The sequence below is a fragment of the Coloeus monedula genome (genome assembly GCF_965178545.1).
Source record: "Coloeus monedula genome assembly, chromosome: 1".
NCBI classification, from domain to species: domain Eukaryota; kingdom Metazoa; phylum Chordata; class Aves; order Passeriformes; family Corvidae; genus Coloeus; species Coloeus monedula.
In genome coordinates this window covers 115256172-115273843 of record NC_138781.1, presented here as the reverse complement: position 1 = coordinate 115273843, position 17672 = coordinate 115256172, and the positions used below count along the sequence as shown (strand labels likewise).

At 37.6% G+C, this 17672-nt stretch overlaps 1 protein-coding gene across 2 annotated transcripts in view; it reads left to right on the top strand.

The window, feature by feature from the left end:
- Positions 1-17672, top strand: part of TRAPPC8 (trafficking protein particle complex subunit 8) — a 52818-nt gene that overhangs the window by 16917 nt on the left and 18229 nt on the right. For both annotated transcript variants that reach the window (XM_082296372.1, XM_082296371.1), the window contains exons 8-20: positions 868-983; positions 2314-2464; positions 3789-3889; positions 5356-5461; positions 7001-7132; positions 9126-9350; positions 10370-10478; positions 11222-11416; positions 11606-11736; positions 12859-12933; positions 13644-13770; positions 14816-14973; positions 15765-16207. In XM_082296372.1, coding sequence (XP_082152498.1) covers positions 868-983; positions 2314-2464; positions 3789-3889; positions 5356-5461; positions 7001-7132; positions 9126-9350; positions 10370-10478; positions 11222-11416; positions 11606-11736; positions 12859-12933; positions 13644-13770; positions 14816-14973; positions 15765-16207 — 2069 coding nt within the window. The remainder of the gene's footprint in view (positions 1-867; positions 984-2313; positions 2465-3788; positions 3890-5355; positions 5462-7000; positions 7133-9125; positions 9351-10369; positions 10479-11221; positions 11417-11605; positions 11737-12858; positions 12934-13643; positions 13771-14815; positions 14974-15764; positions 16208-17672) is intronic.

Here is a 17672-nt window from a genome sequence, read left to right as displayed (position 1 = left end):
AATTACTGTATTTAGCATTAAGTCTTGGACTCAAATATCAGTCTATTATCTGACTTCTGATTTTATTTTGATTGGATTGTCTACTAAGTTGTAGTTTTAAATATGAGGGCTTTTCATACTAAGGATCATGTCCTGTAAGGAATGCTCACTCCTTGAATTTACTTCTGGGAGTTTGTATGTGCTGACCATATTTACATTTAGTAAGTTTTATGAAGAAACATTAAAAAGAAGTGGTTACATAAAGTGTAGCAAACAGGAATGTAGGATAAGCTCCTAGTTCTGGTAGGAAAATGGAGATGTTCCGCTTTTTAAAATTGCCTTTTAAGAGTGATATAGTTTGCCTTATAGAATGGGAGGGGTAGTTCCCTGCAGAAGTTATCTGAAAGAATAAAGTTGTGCAACTTTGCTTGGAGGTGTGGCTCATACCTTTGACACTTGAAATTGATGTTCATGGTGTGATAATGCTTTATGTGGATGGTGACAGAAGGTTCTTTCTTGTAGTATGCACTTAGTCTAGATTTTAAGTTGGACTGCTACCGCAAATTAGATATTCTAATTATTTAGAATTTAGTTTTCAAACAGATGTATCAAATGTTCAAGTTCTTAAGATGGATATTTCTCCAGTTTACAGAAAGAATATGAACCTCAGCTGTCTGAGATGAAATAGATACGTGAATTGCAACTTCTATCTCAGTGTCAGAGATTAATTCTAAAGAAGTGTGCTCTTAGTTATTTTACTCCTTTTATTTATTTCTGTTTTATGGAAGAAAAAACAATTTATGAAGCCATAATGAAGCTTGGCTTTTTATATTAGTTTAACTTAGATCTTTTGCAATGTAGTGCTCTAATTCAATGTCTTTTCTCCAGTTAATATCCAGGAAAGGCTTGAGCCGATCACTGTTTTCTGCTACTAAAAAATGGTTTAGTGGCAGCAAGGTTCCAGAGAAAAGTATAAATGAACTCAAGAACACTTCTGGTTTGCTGTAAGTAATCTCAGTCCTTATTTTTAGATCTAAACTGTAAATGTACCTTTTTTAGGTGAGGAGGGAAAGCCTGTGTTTATTTGATGGTGGTGTTCTGCAGTGTGAACTAAACCAGAGTGTTGTGAATGACTTTAATTAGAAAAAGTCATGAAAAGTACTTTGCCTAAATATGCACAATAAAGGAGAAGCAGAACTTAAAGAAAAAGGGGATAAAATAAACTGTTTGCAGAGTCATCTGCCTGCTCTATTTTCAGTGAAGCTTTCTAAGTTAATAAGAGCACACGTTTTTAACAATAATAGTAATAAAAAGAAGCTATGGTTTGCCATGAGGGATTCTTTTGAGATTTGTACAAGTTTGTACAAGTTTTTTCACTTGTCATTGCAGCCAAACCCCATCTTTAGGTGTTTTTGCTTATGCAACTATGCAATTTATTCCAGTAGAGTGTTGAGTGTATTGCTTTTGCAATATGCTCAAGAGCTAAAGTAAGGGGAATTTCATACTTAGTGCACCTGCATCTTAGTATACACTAAAACCAGGTTCTAAGTGTTACCAAAATACTAATTCTGTATGCTTTTGGTAGTTTCCCTCTGTGAATTAGGATGTATAGTCATGAAAATCACTCTCCAACTGTCTTTACCACAGAAGTCTAAATAATTTTTGGTCATTATCTCTAGTCAAGGGTAATGCCCTTGACATGCACCTGCAGCTTCAAATGTCTATGTTGTGTGTCTTTGGATTCATAATCAGAATATTGCTAATTCCAGCTTTTTGTTTTGAACTCATAAGTGTAATTTACTTCCTACAACATTTGAAATACAAGTGTTTGTGAAAATGTACTTGATTATTACTGAAGTGATTCATATATATATTGGATTAACTAAAAGTTGGATTGATGCTTGCAGAGGACAGGAACTTGCACAGTGTTTTGGCATAAAGCATAGTTTTTTAGTGGACTTACTTCTTTCAAAAAAATGGGGAGAAATAACTTACAGCCAAGTGAACAGTCAAAGCCTTTTTTTTTTCCCTTCTCATACAGCTGTGCTTAGCTCTAATGGTTAATCTGACTGAGCAGTTTCAGTGGTAGTTATAAACTCTATTCAGTATTTCTTGGCTAAGAGGAATGCTTGCTTTGAGTGTTACTGGAACAGTGAATCTTGTTAATCAGAAAGTAGGATGTGAAACTAAGCTACCAGTGGCAGAAAGGAAGCAGCTTCACTTTCCTTAGCTGTTTTTGGGCAAGGCTGAAGCAATGCAGGTTTTATTACTACTTTGTGAATAGATATTAAGGTGAGAGAGGATGACTTTGAATTTAAATATTTGTATTTATAGGTATCCACCAGAAGCGCCAGAGCTTCAAATCCGGAAAATGGCAGACTTGTGCTTTTTGGTGCAGCACTATGAACTTGCATATAGCTGTTACCATACAGCAAAGAAAGACTTCTTAAATGATCAGGCAATGCTTTATGCAGCTGGAGCACTGGTTGGTACTTCACATAACATGAACATTCTGTGAACTTTTTCTAATAATCTCTAATATTTGTCTGAAGGTAACAAAATGCAATCTCTCTCCTCCACCTCCAGGTTTGTAAGGATCTCCCCAAATTTGCTGCATATCTTTAAGAAACTCTAAAGTGTTGTAAAATCTGTTTTATGCAGTTATATGAAGGCAACAAAGGTGTGAATAAAAACTGGAGAGTTAATTCTTAAAGTATGGAAAGGAGAAAACCTGGAATGCAACTTCCAGAAAAATGGATCTTTAAACTGATAACTCAAAGCCAGATATAAAATAGCTTTATAGTATCTCTTCTAGGCTTTGGCAGAATACTTATTTGCTAGAAAGTCAAGACACTGTCACTATAAATATTGTATTGTACCTATTTTGGGGGGACTTAAGACTTGAAGGCTATACTTCGAGTATATTACAACTGAATTCCACTCTAAACACATACTCATTCATTATTTCCTCCTAAGAATTTATTTATGACTAAAGTAATTTTCAACAAGATAAATGGGAGTACTGGAGGCAAATGAGTAATTTGATCAATTTTTAGAAGATACATTTTGTAAACTTTAGTCTGGTTAGCTTGCTAAAATTTGAAACTCTGCTTCACAGAGCTGTGGAGGCATTATTGTACACCTTTGCATCTTGATTAAAACTTTTACATAAATGTGTGTTTTTACAGTTCAGACAGTTGCTCTGCATTTGGATAATCTGAATAATCAGAAAAATATTAAGAAATCTTAATTTCCAAATGAATAGAAGCAGTCTTAATTATGAATTTGTTGCAATATGCTAGTCTTAGTCTTTACTTTCTGCAGAAGAACTTTGCTACCATGTTTTCAATCCATGGAAAAAGAAGTAAAATTTCAGACTGCATGTTTACTAGAGCTTCCTTGGAAGCTGATAGTGTAATTTCATATAGTCAAAACTCAAAAACAGTCCTCATCTTAAAATACATGGTAGTGCTACTTTATCAGGAAGATTGCTCCTGCACTAGGAAAGTCTTCTGGATTTGTAAAACAGTACTGAATCAATGTTTCTGCACGATGTCGGGGGTACTGTCAACTGCAAAGACTTCAGTGTGTAACTCTCTGGCTGCTGTGTGGCTAATTATAAGCAGAGCCATAAATCGGCTGTTGTATTAAACCTTTTATCAGTTATAGTGTGTTGGATACTTTTATATGCCAGTAACTGATTAGATGAAGATCGTTAATCTAGTAGCTGTTGAAACATGTTCCTCAGTCTTTTGAGGTTTATGATTTGTTGAAAAAACTACAGTGACAGTACTGAATTTCTCTTGTAGGAAATGGCAGCAGTATCAGCTTTTCTTCAGCCTGGAGCTCCTAGGCCATATCCTGCTCATTATATGGAGACAGCAATTCAGACCTATCGAGATATCTGCAAGTATGTTATTTACTTTTGTACTCATCCCATGAAAGATCTGGCGGCTTAACTTTCTTGCCCTGCACAGTGATAGTGCCAGATGATCACAGAGTGATGGTAACTCTTTAAAGAGTAAGATAAGCTAACGTATCTAGGATAGCATGAGAGGAGATCTGGGCTGTTCTTAACAGAGTGCCTATTGGACTTGTGTACTGAATTCACATGGTGGATTTTTAGATAGTGGGGTGGCTGCAAGGAAGGTTTCTGTGAGAAGACAGCAGGAGCTGCCTGTGGCAGAGTCAGTTTTCACTCAGTTCCAAAATGGACATGGCTGCTGCCCAAGCTGGGTGTGTTGGTGCTGGTGTTACCTCTGAGACAATACACTTAAGAAATGGTAAAAATACCATTTACAGCAGCAGCTGTGAGAAAGGAGTGAGAAAATGAGAGAAACAGCTCTGCTGATACCAAGGTCAGGAGAAGGCAGTGCTTTGCTGCAGCCTGTGGTGAAGACCATGCTGAAGCAGGTTTTCCCCTTGCAGCCCACAGAGATACATGGGAAAGCAGGGATCTACCCTGCAGCCTGTCCCAATGGCAGAGCAGGTGGACATACCCTGAAGGTGGCTGTATAGAGCCTATGCCACAGCAAGTTGCTGTCAGGAACTGTGACCTGTGAAGAAACCACACTGGTTCCTGAAGGACTCTACAAAAAGGATACATGTTGGAGTAGTTCTTGAAGAACTGTATCTGTGGGAGGGACCCCACACTGAAACAGGGGAGGAGGATGTGGAGGAAGAAGCAGCGTAGGAGAAATGTTATGAAGTGATCGCAACTCCTTTTCCCCATTTCTCTGCCCTGCTTGCAGGGAGGAGAAGGTAGAAGAGTTGGGAGTGAACTTGAGCCTGGGAAGGAGGATTTGTCAGGAGAAGGTGTTTTATTTCTGGTTTTTTTTTAATCACTGTGCTATGCAGTTATTGACTGGCAATAAATTAATTTAATCTTCCCTCAAACAAGTCTGTTTTGCCCATAACTAACTGGTGAGTGATCTCCCTGTCCTTTTCTCAGCACGTGAGGTTCTTAGTCTGATCTTCTTCCCCTGTGTTGCGGAGCAGGGGATGTGATACAGCCACTTGGTGGGCACCTGGTACCCGGGTACAACTTGCCAGTACAACCTGCTTCTAACTCTTGGACTTCTTGTTCATCAGATTATTTTAGTTGGTATTTTTATAAATACAGTACTGTTCTCAAAAATGCTGTCCAGCTTTGGCTTTTATGAAGCTCATATTATACTGGGATAGGGCACTTTATGTGTCAATCTGTATGTGGTTGTTTTGTGGGGAGTGAACTTTCATGTATTTTGCTTTAAGAAGGATAAGCGGCAGAACCTCAGTCTGATGCTGTGTGTAGAAAATAAGTAAGATTTGAGTTGAAAAGTTTTCTGAGGTTTATTTTGATAAATATTTATTAATACATGTATGTTTTTACTTTAGGAACATGGTGCTGGCTGAACGCTGTGTGCTGCTTAGTGCTGAAATCTTAAAAAGTCAAAGCAAATATTCAGAGGCAGCTGCTCTTCTGATTCGTTTAACCAGTGAGGTAAAACTCAGTAGCTTTTTCCATTTCTGCCCTCTCCGTATTTGTTTTCTTACCCAAACACTTCTAGGTTACCTTCTGATTCTTCTCCTACAATATTTTCTAGCCAAAGGTAGCAAATGAGCAGGTATAGAGCAGGAAATGAAGAAAACTGTTTACACTGTAAGTGAAGGAACTAGTACGGTTGTTGTTTTTCTAGTCAAATGGTTTGCTTGACTTCCTTAACCATGCTAAATATGTTATCTTTGGCTTAACTAATTTTCTTTGACATCTGATTAGCTCTTGGATGGTGTAGCTTAAGAACTCATGTGTTAAAAGTATTAGCATGGCTTGCCAGAACCATAATGGATGCTATCCCATATATAATCAGAAGTTCTCTATAGTTTAAGCAACTAAGGCATTACTGTAGCTCAGCTCATATGAATTGTTAGAGCCTTACTGTGTAAGTGAAACCCTACACTTCTGTGATATTAATTGGTGCAAATTAAACATGGAATCAGCTTCTAACCCAGAAATTGTCTTGCTTGAAAAGGAGTGAAGAAAAGTGTAATACCAGTAATAGTGTAGCATCTCCTTTGTAGCTGGGAGAGAAGTGTAACTGGTACTTCTGACTTTGTTGCCAGCTGCACCAAATGTGGTACTTCTGAGACTTTCCTGGGACAGATTAAGCGTGGAATAAATCTGTTTAGTTGTGTAATTTTCTTGCTCAAGTGTTTCTCTAGCTTCATTCTTGCCCTTTCAACTTAACCTTGCTACCAGTGCTTATGAGAGCAGCCTAAGATATTTAAGCAAGGGATTTAAATACTATTAGCTCTGCACAATCGTTTTATAACTTGAAATTGCATGTAGTATGCCTGTGGTGCATTTTGGTAGTTGCAAGGAGAATCTTCATAGGATACTGCATTGGTGTCTGAGTATATTTGTAGTCAAGATACATACTTGAACATCACTGATAGCATGGAGTCCAGCTGTGGTAAAATCAAGTAGATTCTGTTCTTATTGGTTAAAGTAATATAGCTGAGTCTTGGCAGGAGAAGAAAAGGGCGTAATAGAAAGAAATTGTACATTATTAAGAAATCAATAGGTTCAAAAGGCTCATGTGATAAAAGTTCACCAAGTTTCATTGCTCCCTCTATTTTTCTGTCATCCTGTTAGAGGTCTTGTTTTTTGGTTCTAGCCTTAATATCTGCAGGGGGAGGGAGGGGAAAGGTAGGAGAGTGCTTCAGAGGTAATGGTGTTTGAAACCGTAGCCTGAATAACTGAAATAGCAGAAAATATTTCTTTTGTTATTCATACTGAAACATGTTCATATATTCTTCACTAGAAGAAATAAGAGCATGATGGTATTGAACACTATTGAAAAATACTTTTAGTCTTATTTTTATATGCTCACATATGTATATAATGTTTGCATATAAAATAATCTTTGGCTTCACAGAACTCTTACAACTTACTGTCCCTCTTACCATTAAAACAAGGCAACCGTTGCCTTTTATGTTGTTATTCAACTCAGGCTAATTCTTCTTTTTTCCTTTTAAACAGGATTCAGATCTTCGCAGTGCACTCCTGTTGGAGCAGGCAGCCCATTGTTTTATAAACATGAGAAGTCCCATGGTTAGAAAGTTTGCGTTTCATATGATATTGGCTGGCCACAGGTTTAGTAAAGCAGGCCAGGTAAGTATTATCTTTCCACATGGAAAATATGCCTGGTATTTGATACTTTGAAAAACATGTTAAGTGTGTCATTAGTCCGAAAGAAGATTCTTGGCTTCTAACACTTCTGTGTTAGTCAGCAGTATTCTGTTCTGTAATCTTCTGAAAATGACTTCTGCACTGATAGCCTTAGCCTTTTACTTCTGTTTTTGAAGTAATGCTGAAGATTGCTGACTTGCAGCTAAAGTGATGTGTGTTTTCATTTCTGAGTCTCATTTTATGCACAGTAACATACAAGGCTTTTTTGGGCAAAGGAATATTTTCACTCTTGAGGTAAGAGTGACTTGTGGGAGAGAATTATTTGTTAAACTCAGTTTATTAGAATAATAGCAAAATTTAGATACTTGTTTTTCCTGGTGCCTTAAATACATGCTCTTTATTGGAGGTGCAGGTGCATGAACAGTTACTGCACAACAAACTAAAGCACCTCTGTGGCTGTTAGACTTAAGCAATAGTTAAACCAATGCAGATTAAATTGTTTTTACTCCCATTCACATGCCTTTCCAGGCAGCTCTAAGTGTGGTAGATAAACTTCGTTGGACAGAACTTCTGTGCTTTGTTTTTGCATTAGTTGCAGGATGCATTCTGTAAAGATAGCTTGTGCTTGATTCCTGCTGAGCTTGTTATTGCAAGACAATAATAGAGGAGAACCAAGCCATCAAAATCCTGTTTAGAACAAAGCCCCGTGGTCTTGGCTGGGGATTTTCTCCCACCCTGCCCAATCTCAGTCTCACTGTCCTGGTAAGGACTAAAAAAAGTATTTTTGCATTGTTGGCTTCTGTGATGTGAAGAATAGTAGGAGTACTTCTCCCACTCCTTGGTTTTCTTCATTCAGTAGTTTTCTCGTCTGTTGTTATGACAGGATAGTACTGATAGGGAGCTATTGATCAATTTTTATTTATTTATTCTTTTATATCTTGTTCCTTTCTCTGGGAAAGTGAATGCATTTTGAAAAGTTTTGACTGTGTAACAGCTCTCTTTGTTGTTTGTGTCTGATATTTGTAGGGATTTTGGTTTCCAATAAATACTTTTACAGTGTTATAGGCAATGTAGCTTATTTTTTTTTCATATCCTTAGAGGTACCAAAATATAAAATGCTACTAAACAGCCAGGCTGTTTAGCTGCAGACCATAATACCATATTTTAAAGTGTCACTAGTATGTGCCAGTGTTAAGGATTTACTGCTTGTACTCTGCTGTCATCACCATACCAGTGTGAACATATATTAGGTTTTTCCCTCCCCCCCCATTACTGCTGTAAGTAAGGGAATGCTGTTTCCATTTTTTAGAAGCTGAGACTTAGCTGTACAGTGAATGTCTATACAGGTGTTCAATACCTAGACTCGGGATTGAATGCCTGGGTCCTGATGCATGTCCAGGAAAGGAACTGTGGAGCTGATTGGCATCGGACCATCCATCTCCCAGTGGCTGATCTGATTGGTAGTTTTTCTTGTATATACTGTAGGACTCTGTTTTGTTGGTTTGCTTGGCATGGATTTTTGTCCCAGGTATGTCTACTGATCAACAGTTGGCTGAAACTGTCACGCTGAAAGTTCAGTTTGAGTGGAATGAAACGTGTTAAATCCAGTTTATGTCCAGACATATCTTGGCAGCAGAGCTCTGTAGACTTTAGCAGTCAGTCCTAAAGGAACCTCACTGTTCTAAAAGTAGTCTTTTCTTTTTATTTGCTTTTTTAACTTACTGCCTGTAACTCCAGTCTTTAGAAAATGTGAACTTCATCTAGAGGCTGGGCTCTGTACTGTAGGAACAAACACTTCTGTGCTTAGGTTAGTATTGACCAGATTCTGTGAGGCACAGTTCTGAAACATTACACTTTGCATAGTGGTGGGAGATGGTAAAAACTACTTTTCTGACTTACTGTTCAGTCTTCCTAAATTTATAATTACAGTCAGTGGATAATGGGATTATTTGAGAAATGAACCTTTCTCTTGCAGAAGAAACATGCCTTACGTTGCTACTGTCAAGCCATGCAGGTTTACAAAGGGAAAGGCTGGTCTCTCGCAGAAGACCACATTAACTTCACCATTGGTCGTCAGTCCTTTACGCTTCGTCAGCTGGACAATGCTGTGTCTGCCTTCAGGCATATTTTGATCAATGACAGTAAACAGCCTCCAGCTCAGCAAGGAGCTTTTTTAAGAGAATATCTGTATGTCTATAAGGTAAATTACTTGCTTGTCTCTGTTTCTTGAGTAATAAGTGATTTTATTACCACTAATTTTCTGTTAAACCATTAAATGATTTCCTGTTTTATCTGCCTTGTTCCAGGGTTGGTTTTTTTATCTAGTTGATGTGTTCAATTTTTTACTTCAGACTTCAAAAGCCCACATATGCTGCATCTCATATGTGTAGTACTTTCACAGATGGATATTATGGTGGGTTATTAGTACAGTAATGTAATAGATGTGTTTTTATTACAATAAAGTGAAGTCTTCTTTTTGGGGGTCATGGCTGAATTGTAGTTGTGATAAGTTTTATCATTTTTTAGAGGAAATGGATCTGTTCTGTTTTGATGAATTTATAATGATTTGGGGGGCTTTTGATAATACATCTTTAATAAAGACAAGGTAGCTCTGTCACCATCCATGTAGTGAATTTCATTCTTTAATAAGGATAAAATTTGATGAATCAAGTGACTCACTGAGTTGTGTTTAACTTCATGAGTGATTCTGGATTGAAGTGTACCATATGCGTTATGGGGTGTTTAGTGCTGATACTGCCACACAATATTCAGCCATGTAGATACTGTCTATTAAAGCTTATGAACAGAATTTCTGTGGTGTTTAAGTTATGGCAGACCTTAGTCAAAGGCTGGTGTTTGAGTCCACGGCTCAGCTTGGTGAGAGTCTCATTTAATGGTGGTGGGATAGTGAATATAGTTTATCAAATTCTGAGTTAGAGAGTCAAGCTTTGCATCAAATAAGGCTTGTAATAGCAATGCAGCCACAGTAATGATTAGATTTCAGGGCTAAAATAATTATTCTCCTTTGCCCATAAAGTTTTCACTATCTTTAAACTCCTGTTGAAGAAAAAAAAAATCTGTGTCAAAGCGTTAATTGAAATTATTTATTCCATCTTAAAAGTACTCCCTGTTCAAACATTGAGTGTTTTTAACTTGGCCTCCTTATCATTCAGCCATTGGTAGGTAGTGTACATGACACTCTTGTTTTCTTTGCTCCAGAATGCAACTCAGCTGTCACCTGATGGTCCCTTACCACAGCTTCCTTTACCATATATTAACAGCTCAGCAACTCGTGTTTTCTTTGGGCATGATCGACGACCAGCAGAAGGTTAGAAAATGATATGTAAACAGTTTCAAGTCCCTTTTTTAAGGAATCAAAATACATGCAAGAGTTGGTGTCATTTAAAAAAACTCTGTCGTTATGTAAAACTAAAATGACTGGGTAACTTAAAAATATTTTAAAAGAAAAGCTTGAGCTTAGTATCTACTTGCTGGATGTTTTCAGACTTCCTGTGTAAATATGAAATCTGTGTATGTGGTTGTGCTGACTGCCACTGTTTTTCATACCTGGAAAGCTTCAATGCAAGTTTGTAATGAACTTCATGAAAGGGGTTATTATTGCTGGAGCAAATACTGGACACTAATGGCAGTGCTAGAAATTAGCTTTACAGTTAACTTCCTCTTGGATGAAATATTTGAAACACTCTGATTCCTGAATGTAAAGAAGGCTGAGTGGAAATTCTTATATAAACCAGGGCTATACTGTGGGGTTGTAGTCTGTTATAAAATAAAAATTATCTGTAGCCTGAGTATACCATGTAGCATGCTAAAATCTTGGAATGCCATGCTATCCAAATTGAACTATACTCAAATTATTCTCAGTGTTGTCTTCCATGTGTGTGTTTCAAAATGTCTTGCAATTCACTCTTCTAAATCAATTGTAGCATAAGAATGCTAGTGACCTAGAACTTAAAGTATCTTAAGAATAGTTACCAAACTGCCAGTGTGGCCCTCTGGTGCAGCTGTTGCACGTTGCGTTCTTGCTTTCTAAGACTGCCTTTCTCTCTCCAGGTGAAAAGCAGGCAGCCACGCATGTAAGCCTGGATCAGGAGTATGACTCGGAATCATCACAACAGTGGAAGGAACTCGAGGAGCAGGTTGTGTCTGTGATAAATAAAGGAACAATACCTTCAAACTTTCAACCAACACAGTTCTGTTTAAATCGCTACTCAGATAACTCCAAATTTCCACTTGCTGTGATAGAAGGTAAAGTTACAATTTTTACACTTCAGAAATAAACTGTGTTAGATAAATTTGTATAATATTTCCCCTTATTATAGATTTGAACTGACATTCTTGTCAAGTTGTTTGTACATAAATACTCCGAGATAGGTGAGCCTTCAGACTGTAATGGGGAAAGCCTGTTGTCATTATTTTCTTGCACTTTTTTAATAGAACCAATAACTGTAGAAGTGTCCTTCCGAAACCCTCTGAAAGTTCCACTCCTTTTGACTGACCTTTCATTGCTGTGGAAGTTTCAACCTAAAGAGTTCGGTGCAAAGCATGATGGTGAACCAAAAGAGCGGGTAAGGAAAGCTTCATCCTTTCCCACCCCAAACAGCTGCAGGTATGGAAAGAAAAAGACAAGAAAAGAAGTAGCTACTGAAATTCTTTTCATTTTCAAAATTCCATAGTATGAAAACATTTAAGTATAAACATTAAACATGAAGGTTTAAGTGTAAACTAAGAAAAAATACAAGAAAAAAAGTAGCTATGGAAATTCTTTTCATTTTAGCTAGATCTCCCTGGATCTGTAGGGTACAAAGCAGCCAAGTTAACAAACAAATTGTAATGTGTATCGTAAAGCTGAATGCAAAACAAAATACTTCCAAGATTTCATTGTACGTGTACTACATGTATTTTGAGTCACACTAGACTTGACCTGCAAATATGAGTGTCAATAGGTAGATTATCAAATACTCTATGCTATTTGAGCTACTGTACATTTGAGTACATAGTGAAATGTGTGTTCTGAGAAGTGGTGCTCGTATAACATAGGAACATCCCGGTATCTTGATTAGAAGAGAAATTAAAATTTATTGTATTCAAAATTAATGTTTTGAATACTTTAGATGAGCTATTGTACTACTGTTTAACTTAATGCTTCAATTAATGCTGCTGAAAGCTCTAAAGGACTGCTCTCACATGTATGTTTTAAAGGTTTTAGTATGTTCTAATACTGAATATTACAGGAAATTCATAAATAATTTGTTTCCCTGGCCAAAACATTTGGAACACAGTGATCTCTAAAGGTGCTGCAAGTATTTGCCAGAGTTATAAACATGGTTCCACATAGTTTAAGTCTCAAGGCTTACCCTACACTTTCCGTTCTGTCCTGATCTGAACTGCTACTTTAATGGTGTGATAAATACTTCTGTGAATATCAGTGAAACTGACTGGGAATGGTTCCAATTTATAGTCCTAAATCTTAAATTTCTCTAAAGTAAATGTTTACTGAGCTCTCAAGCTGCTTTTTTAATTCATAAATGCTTAGAAGCTGGGCATGCAGCACTTGCTTGTTCTAACTGTTCGGAAATTTGTATGATTTTTTTCCCTTGAACACTTTAGGAAGGGTATTGGAAATATTATTTATGGTACTTTTTCTGCTTAGGAGTAATAGTATCTAAAGAGCTGTTTGTTCTTTTCAGGGTACGTGTGATGAAGATATGGTAGGAACTGAAGCAATAGCAGAATTTTTAATTAATAGTGAGGAGACAAAAGTGGTAAGTACTATACTTTGTTTTAAAAATAGTTTTTTCAGTGTTGAACTTTAGTGTGCATTTCAAACTTGTTATGATTTGAACTTAATGCTAAACTAACAGAATACATGACTGAATCAGAGATTCCAGTACCTCATATATCTTATCACTGTGCTTAAATGTGACAGGACCAGAGGCAGTGGGCACAAGAGGCTCCACCTGAACATCAGGAAACACTTATTTATAACCTTATTTATAACACTTACTTATTTTGTAAACGTGATGGCGTTTGAGCACTTGGCACAGGCTGTCCAGAGAGTTTGTGGAGTATCCATCTTTGGAGATGTTAAGAGCCCTTTGGATGTGGTCCTGGGCAGCTGGCTCTAAATGGCCCTGCTTGAGCAGGCAAGTTGGGCACGATGACCTCCAGAAGTCCATGAAGTTCATTCCAGCTTCAATCATTCTGTGATCCTGCCCCTGTTAATCACAGTAGAAGTTAGCTTTAAGGATTTTTTCCTAACATAATGAACATTTCTCAGCTGTGAACTGGTTTGGTAAATTCTGTGTATAGGAAATGTTGACTCTAGTAAATGATCTGTATTTACTGTTGCAGTTACATCTGACACACCTATAAAGTAAATGTAGCTGTGAGTGTGTTTAGCAATTGGACATTTAAATGTAATAGTACTTCTTTCTAGTAGCAACAACAACAAAAATTTAACATATCTCCACAGGCAAGACTAAAGCTCTTTCCCCATCAAACAGGGGAGCTACATATTCTGGGAGTCGTTTATAATCTTGGCACTGTTCAAGGTGCTGTGTCATTAGATGGGATAGATCCTTCTATTGGATTACAGACAGGTAAGTGTATTATTATCTTAAATTGTGTGTTTTTGGAAGGAGGAGACATGGCTTCTGCAGGGTAGAACTAAATTCTAGTGTTTGACTACCATGATGCAAGGCTTTCCATCAGGTAGGGATGTAGAAATAAGAGAACTGAAACGGAAAAAGAACAAATTGTCTCTTTTAGGAATCCCATGAAGCATGGGATCCATGGAAGCATGCCATATCCATACTTCATTGCTCCTTTTAAATCTGTTGAAATTTTGAAACCAGTAAAAAATCAAAATGTAAATATTCCATCTATGCCATGATGAATCTATAAGGACTCTCATTGACTCTCTTGCCATTCATTTTTCTTCTGCATCCTTTTGCTTTGTTAACTTTCAACTTTTGTTTAAATGTTGCACTGAAGTCCTTTTTATAGATTCCCAAATTTAAATTTGGCTGATAAAGTTTTTTTTTTTTAGCATCTTGAATTTCCTTTACATTAATCTATAAATGGACAATTAATTGCATGCTACTTGATCTGTTTTGTTGAGTCATTCATCTGAAATTGTCTCCCACATGGAGACTTTAGTTGTTGGATGAAATGGAGATTAAAATGTGTGAAAGTGTCTGAAAGAAATAGAAGCTTGTTTATCTAGAGGCTGGAAACCTTTTGAATAAAAACGATTTGGAGAGTGGTTGCTGTCTTTAAAGGAAATAATCCTTTAAGTGACTTTTCCAGCCTGGCAGAAACTGGGAAAGGAAATGAATGCATCAACTTCATGCACTATGTCTGCCAGTTCCCTTCCAGTTGTAGTCAAACTATTGAAGGGCAGAGTAAGTCCACAGCAATGGATAACTGGCTGCTGGAACTTGAACTAGCTGTGTGCTATGTGACTGTAAGCTTTGAATAGTTCTTTGTTAGTGAGGCTGCTTAACCAATGAACACTGCATGTGCCCAGTAACAAAAATCAAAATGACTTTTGAGATTGGATTGGGAGCTTTGGATCATTTCTTGGAGGCAAAGTTAGGAATTAAAAACCACAACTAAACAAAAGTTTTAAAAATTCTTTTTCAGGAAAGTTTGTTTCCAATGGGTTATCTGTACGAGGACGACAAGATTTAGAAATCCAAGGACCTCGACTTAATAACACAAAAGAGGAAAAAACATCGATTAAATATGGACCTGATCGACGTTTAGATCCCATTATTACAGAAGAAATGCCTTTGTTGGAGGTGTGTAGCTACTTCCTGTTGGCAGTTTTGAGAAAATAGCTGAATGCAGTTTGTAAATGTAATTCTAACAATGAAGGCTTGGATTTTGTTAATGCCTAAATCTTTCCAGGTAATTTGTGATCAGTGACAAACTTGTGTGGATTTTTTCCAATTGAAACTTGAAGCCTCAAAATTAGTATCCTTCTGAAGCTGCTGTATTCCCTTTAGAATTTTAGTTGGCAATAGGTTTGGTAGCCAGATTTTAAGGTGAACAGGGAACACGCAAAGAAGCTTTTTTCAGTTTGCTTGCCATTCATATAGAGTAGTTATTCCTGCTGGTTAATTAAAACACTGCTTTTCTCTTCTAGGGTTATTAAAATGGTCTTGCTAAGTGGTTAACGACAGGCCCCTATAGAGTGGGATAGATCAGCTAGAAGGGACTGCAGTGATCATCCAGTCCAGCTGCCTCACCCAGTTACAATATGTTAATGGTTTTGTCCAGATGCCTCTTGAACAGTGACAGGCTTGGGGCATCAACCTCCTCTCTAGGAAGCCTATTCCACTGTTTCACCACCCTCTCCATATAGAAACACATCTTAATGTCCAGTCTAAACCTCTCCTTGTGCAGCTTTGAGGCATTGCCATGTGTTTGGTCACTAGATTTCAGGACAAAGAGATCTGCACCTCCTTCTTCACTTCCCCTCAAGAAGCTCTAGGCAGCAGTATGGTTTGTGTTAATGGTTGTTTTCTTGAGCATTCCCAACTTAGCTCAGTGTTGAGGTTTTTATTTTTCCCTTTTCTCTCCCATATAGGTGTTCTTTATAAATTTTCCTACTGGGCTTCTCTGTGGAGAAATCAGAAAAGCATACGTAGAATTTGTGAATGTAAGCAAGTGTCCTCTTACTGCACTGAAGGTCGTGTCCAAGCATCCAGAATTTTTCACTTTTGGTGGGAATACTGCTGTTCTAACACCACTAAGTCCTTCAGCCTCTGAGAACTGTAGTGCTTACAAGACTGTTGTGACAGATCCTACCTCTGTGCGAACAGCACTGCTGTCTTCAGCTTCTTCTGCAGACTTTGGGATTGGCACGGGAGGTTCACCTGAAGTAATACAGGTTCCGCTTCCTGATGCTGTTCTTCTTCCTGGGGCTTCAGTGCAGCTGCCAATGTGGTTACGGGGACCAGACGAAGAAGGTGTTCATGAAATTAACTTCTTGTTTTACTATGAAAGTATTAAAAAACACTCAAAAATGTGGTAAGTTTTTCTAATCTACCTTTTCTGTCATACTTATTAGACACATTATAAACATTGTAATGTTAGAAGTAAATATTAAATTTCTCTTAATCACTGTGATGATGTGAAAATGGCCTGTTATCTGCTATTCTAAGCAATATTTTTTCTACTATATGATCTAATTTCCATATGAAATTGTGTAGCCTTCAGTGCTTTTATTGAAGTAGTAATGGGCTAATGGAATTCTGTTAATACAAACTTAGTTCATATTTAGTTCCTCTGGAACCACATCTTTCTGAGGCATAGGGTAAAAAATTGTAACCTAATTTCTTTCTGCATTTTATAAAACAAAATCTTGTCTACCTTGAATAAAAGATTTTGTTCTTAGTTAATATTTGGTTAGTAATTGTATTGTGATGAAATTTGTTCTCTTTGGAGGGGTTAAATACCAAGTTTGACTTGCAGGCTGTTGTATAGTTTCTTTTTGGACTATAGTTTCTTGAGAGAGTGCACAGGCATGTTTGACACCACAAGCTAAAAAAGCCCCAAGAAATTCATTCACTGCTTCTTGTGGGCAGGCAGGTTTTCAGGAAAGGAGGGCTCCATCATGTGTAATGGTTGCTTAGGAAGACATGTCATCAGACCTTGCTTTTTCCTTCTCCCTAGTTTTATTGCTGAGCATGACACCGTATGGAATATCCCTTTGATCAGCTGGGGGGGCAGCTGACCCAGTGTGTCCCCTCCCACCCTTTTGTGCAACCCCAGCCTGCTTGCTGGTGGGGGTGGGGTGAGGAGCAGAAAAGGCCTTGATCCTGTGCTAGCCCTGCTCAGCAATAACAAAAACATTCCTGTGTAAATACTATTTCTAGCACAAATCCAGAATGTGGCCACTTACCAGCTACTGTGAAGAAAATTGACTGTCCCAGCCTAAACCCTCACGCTTGATGTCTGTACCAGGGTTACTTCAGATTAGCTCTAGTAAGATGGACTGAGTATCTTCTTGTGGCTGAAGCTTGTTTTCCAGGCTAGTTCTGAGAGAAAAACAAAGTTCATGTGCTGTGAGACTAGTTTGCAGTGTAAACCAAAGCAGAGTAAGTTGAAGATGGTTGAGAGTGGATCAGTAGCATATTCTCAAAACTGAAGTCATGCAAATGCACTGTTGATTTAGATTTTTCCGTAGCTTCTGAAATACCGAAGTTAGCGTTTCATTTGGCTCTAAGCTGGTCTGCAGGAATAGAGAACTTGTCCCCCTACAACTCATAGCATTCAGAAACGGAGGTGTTTGAGAGATGGAAGAGGGTTGTTTGAGAAATGTACTTACTCCCTATGGTATGTAACTTTTATGGGGAACTTAAGGGAGCTGCTCTGGTTTAGCAGTGCTCTTTGTTGACTGAGCATAACTTTTAAGTGTTTAAAAAATGGTATAATTTGTGCCACTTGAAAGCTATACGGGCATCCGTATATCTGAATATTAACTGCAAAACTT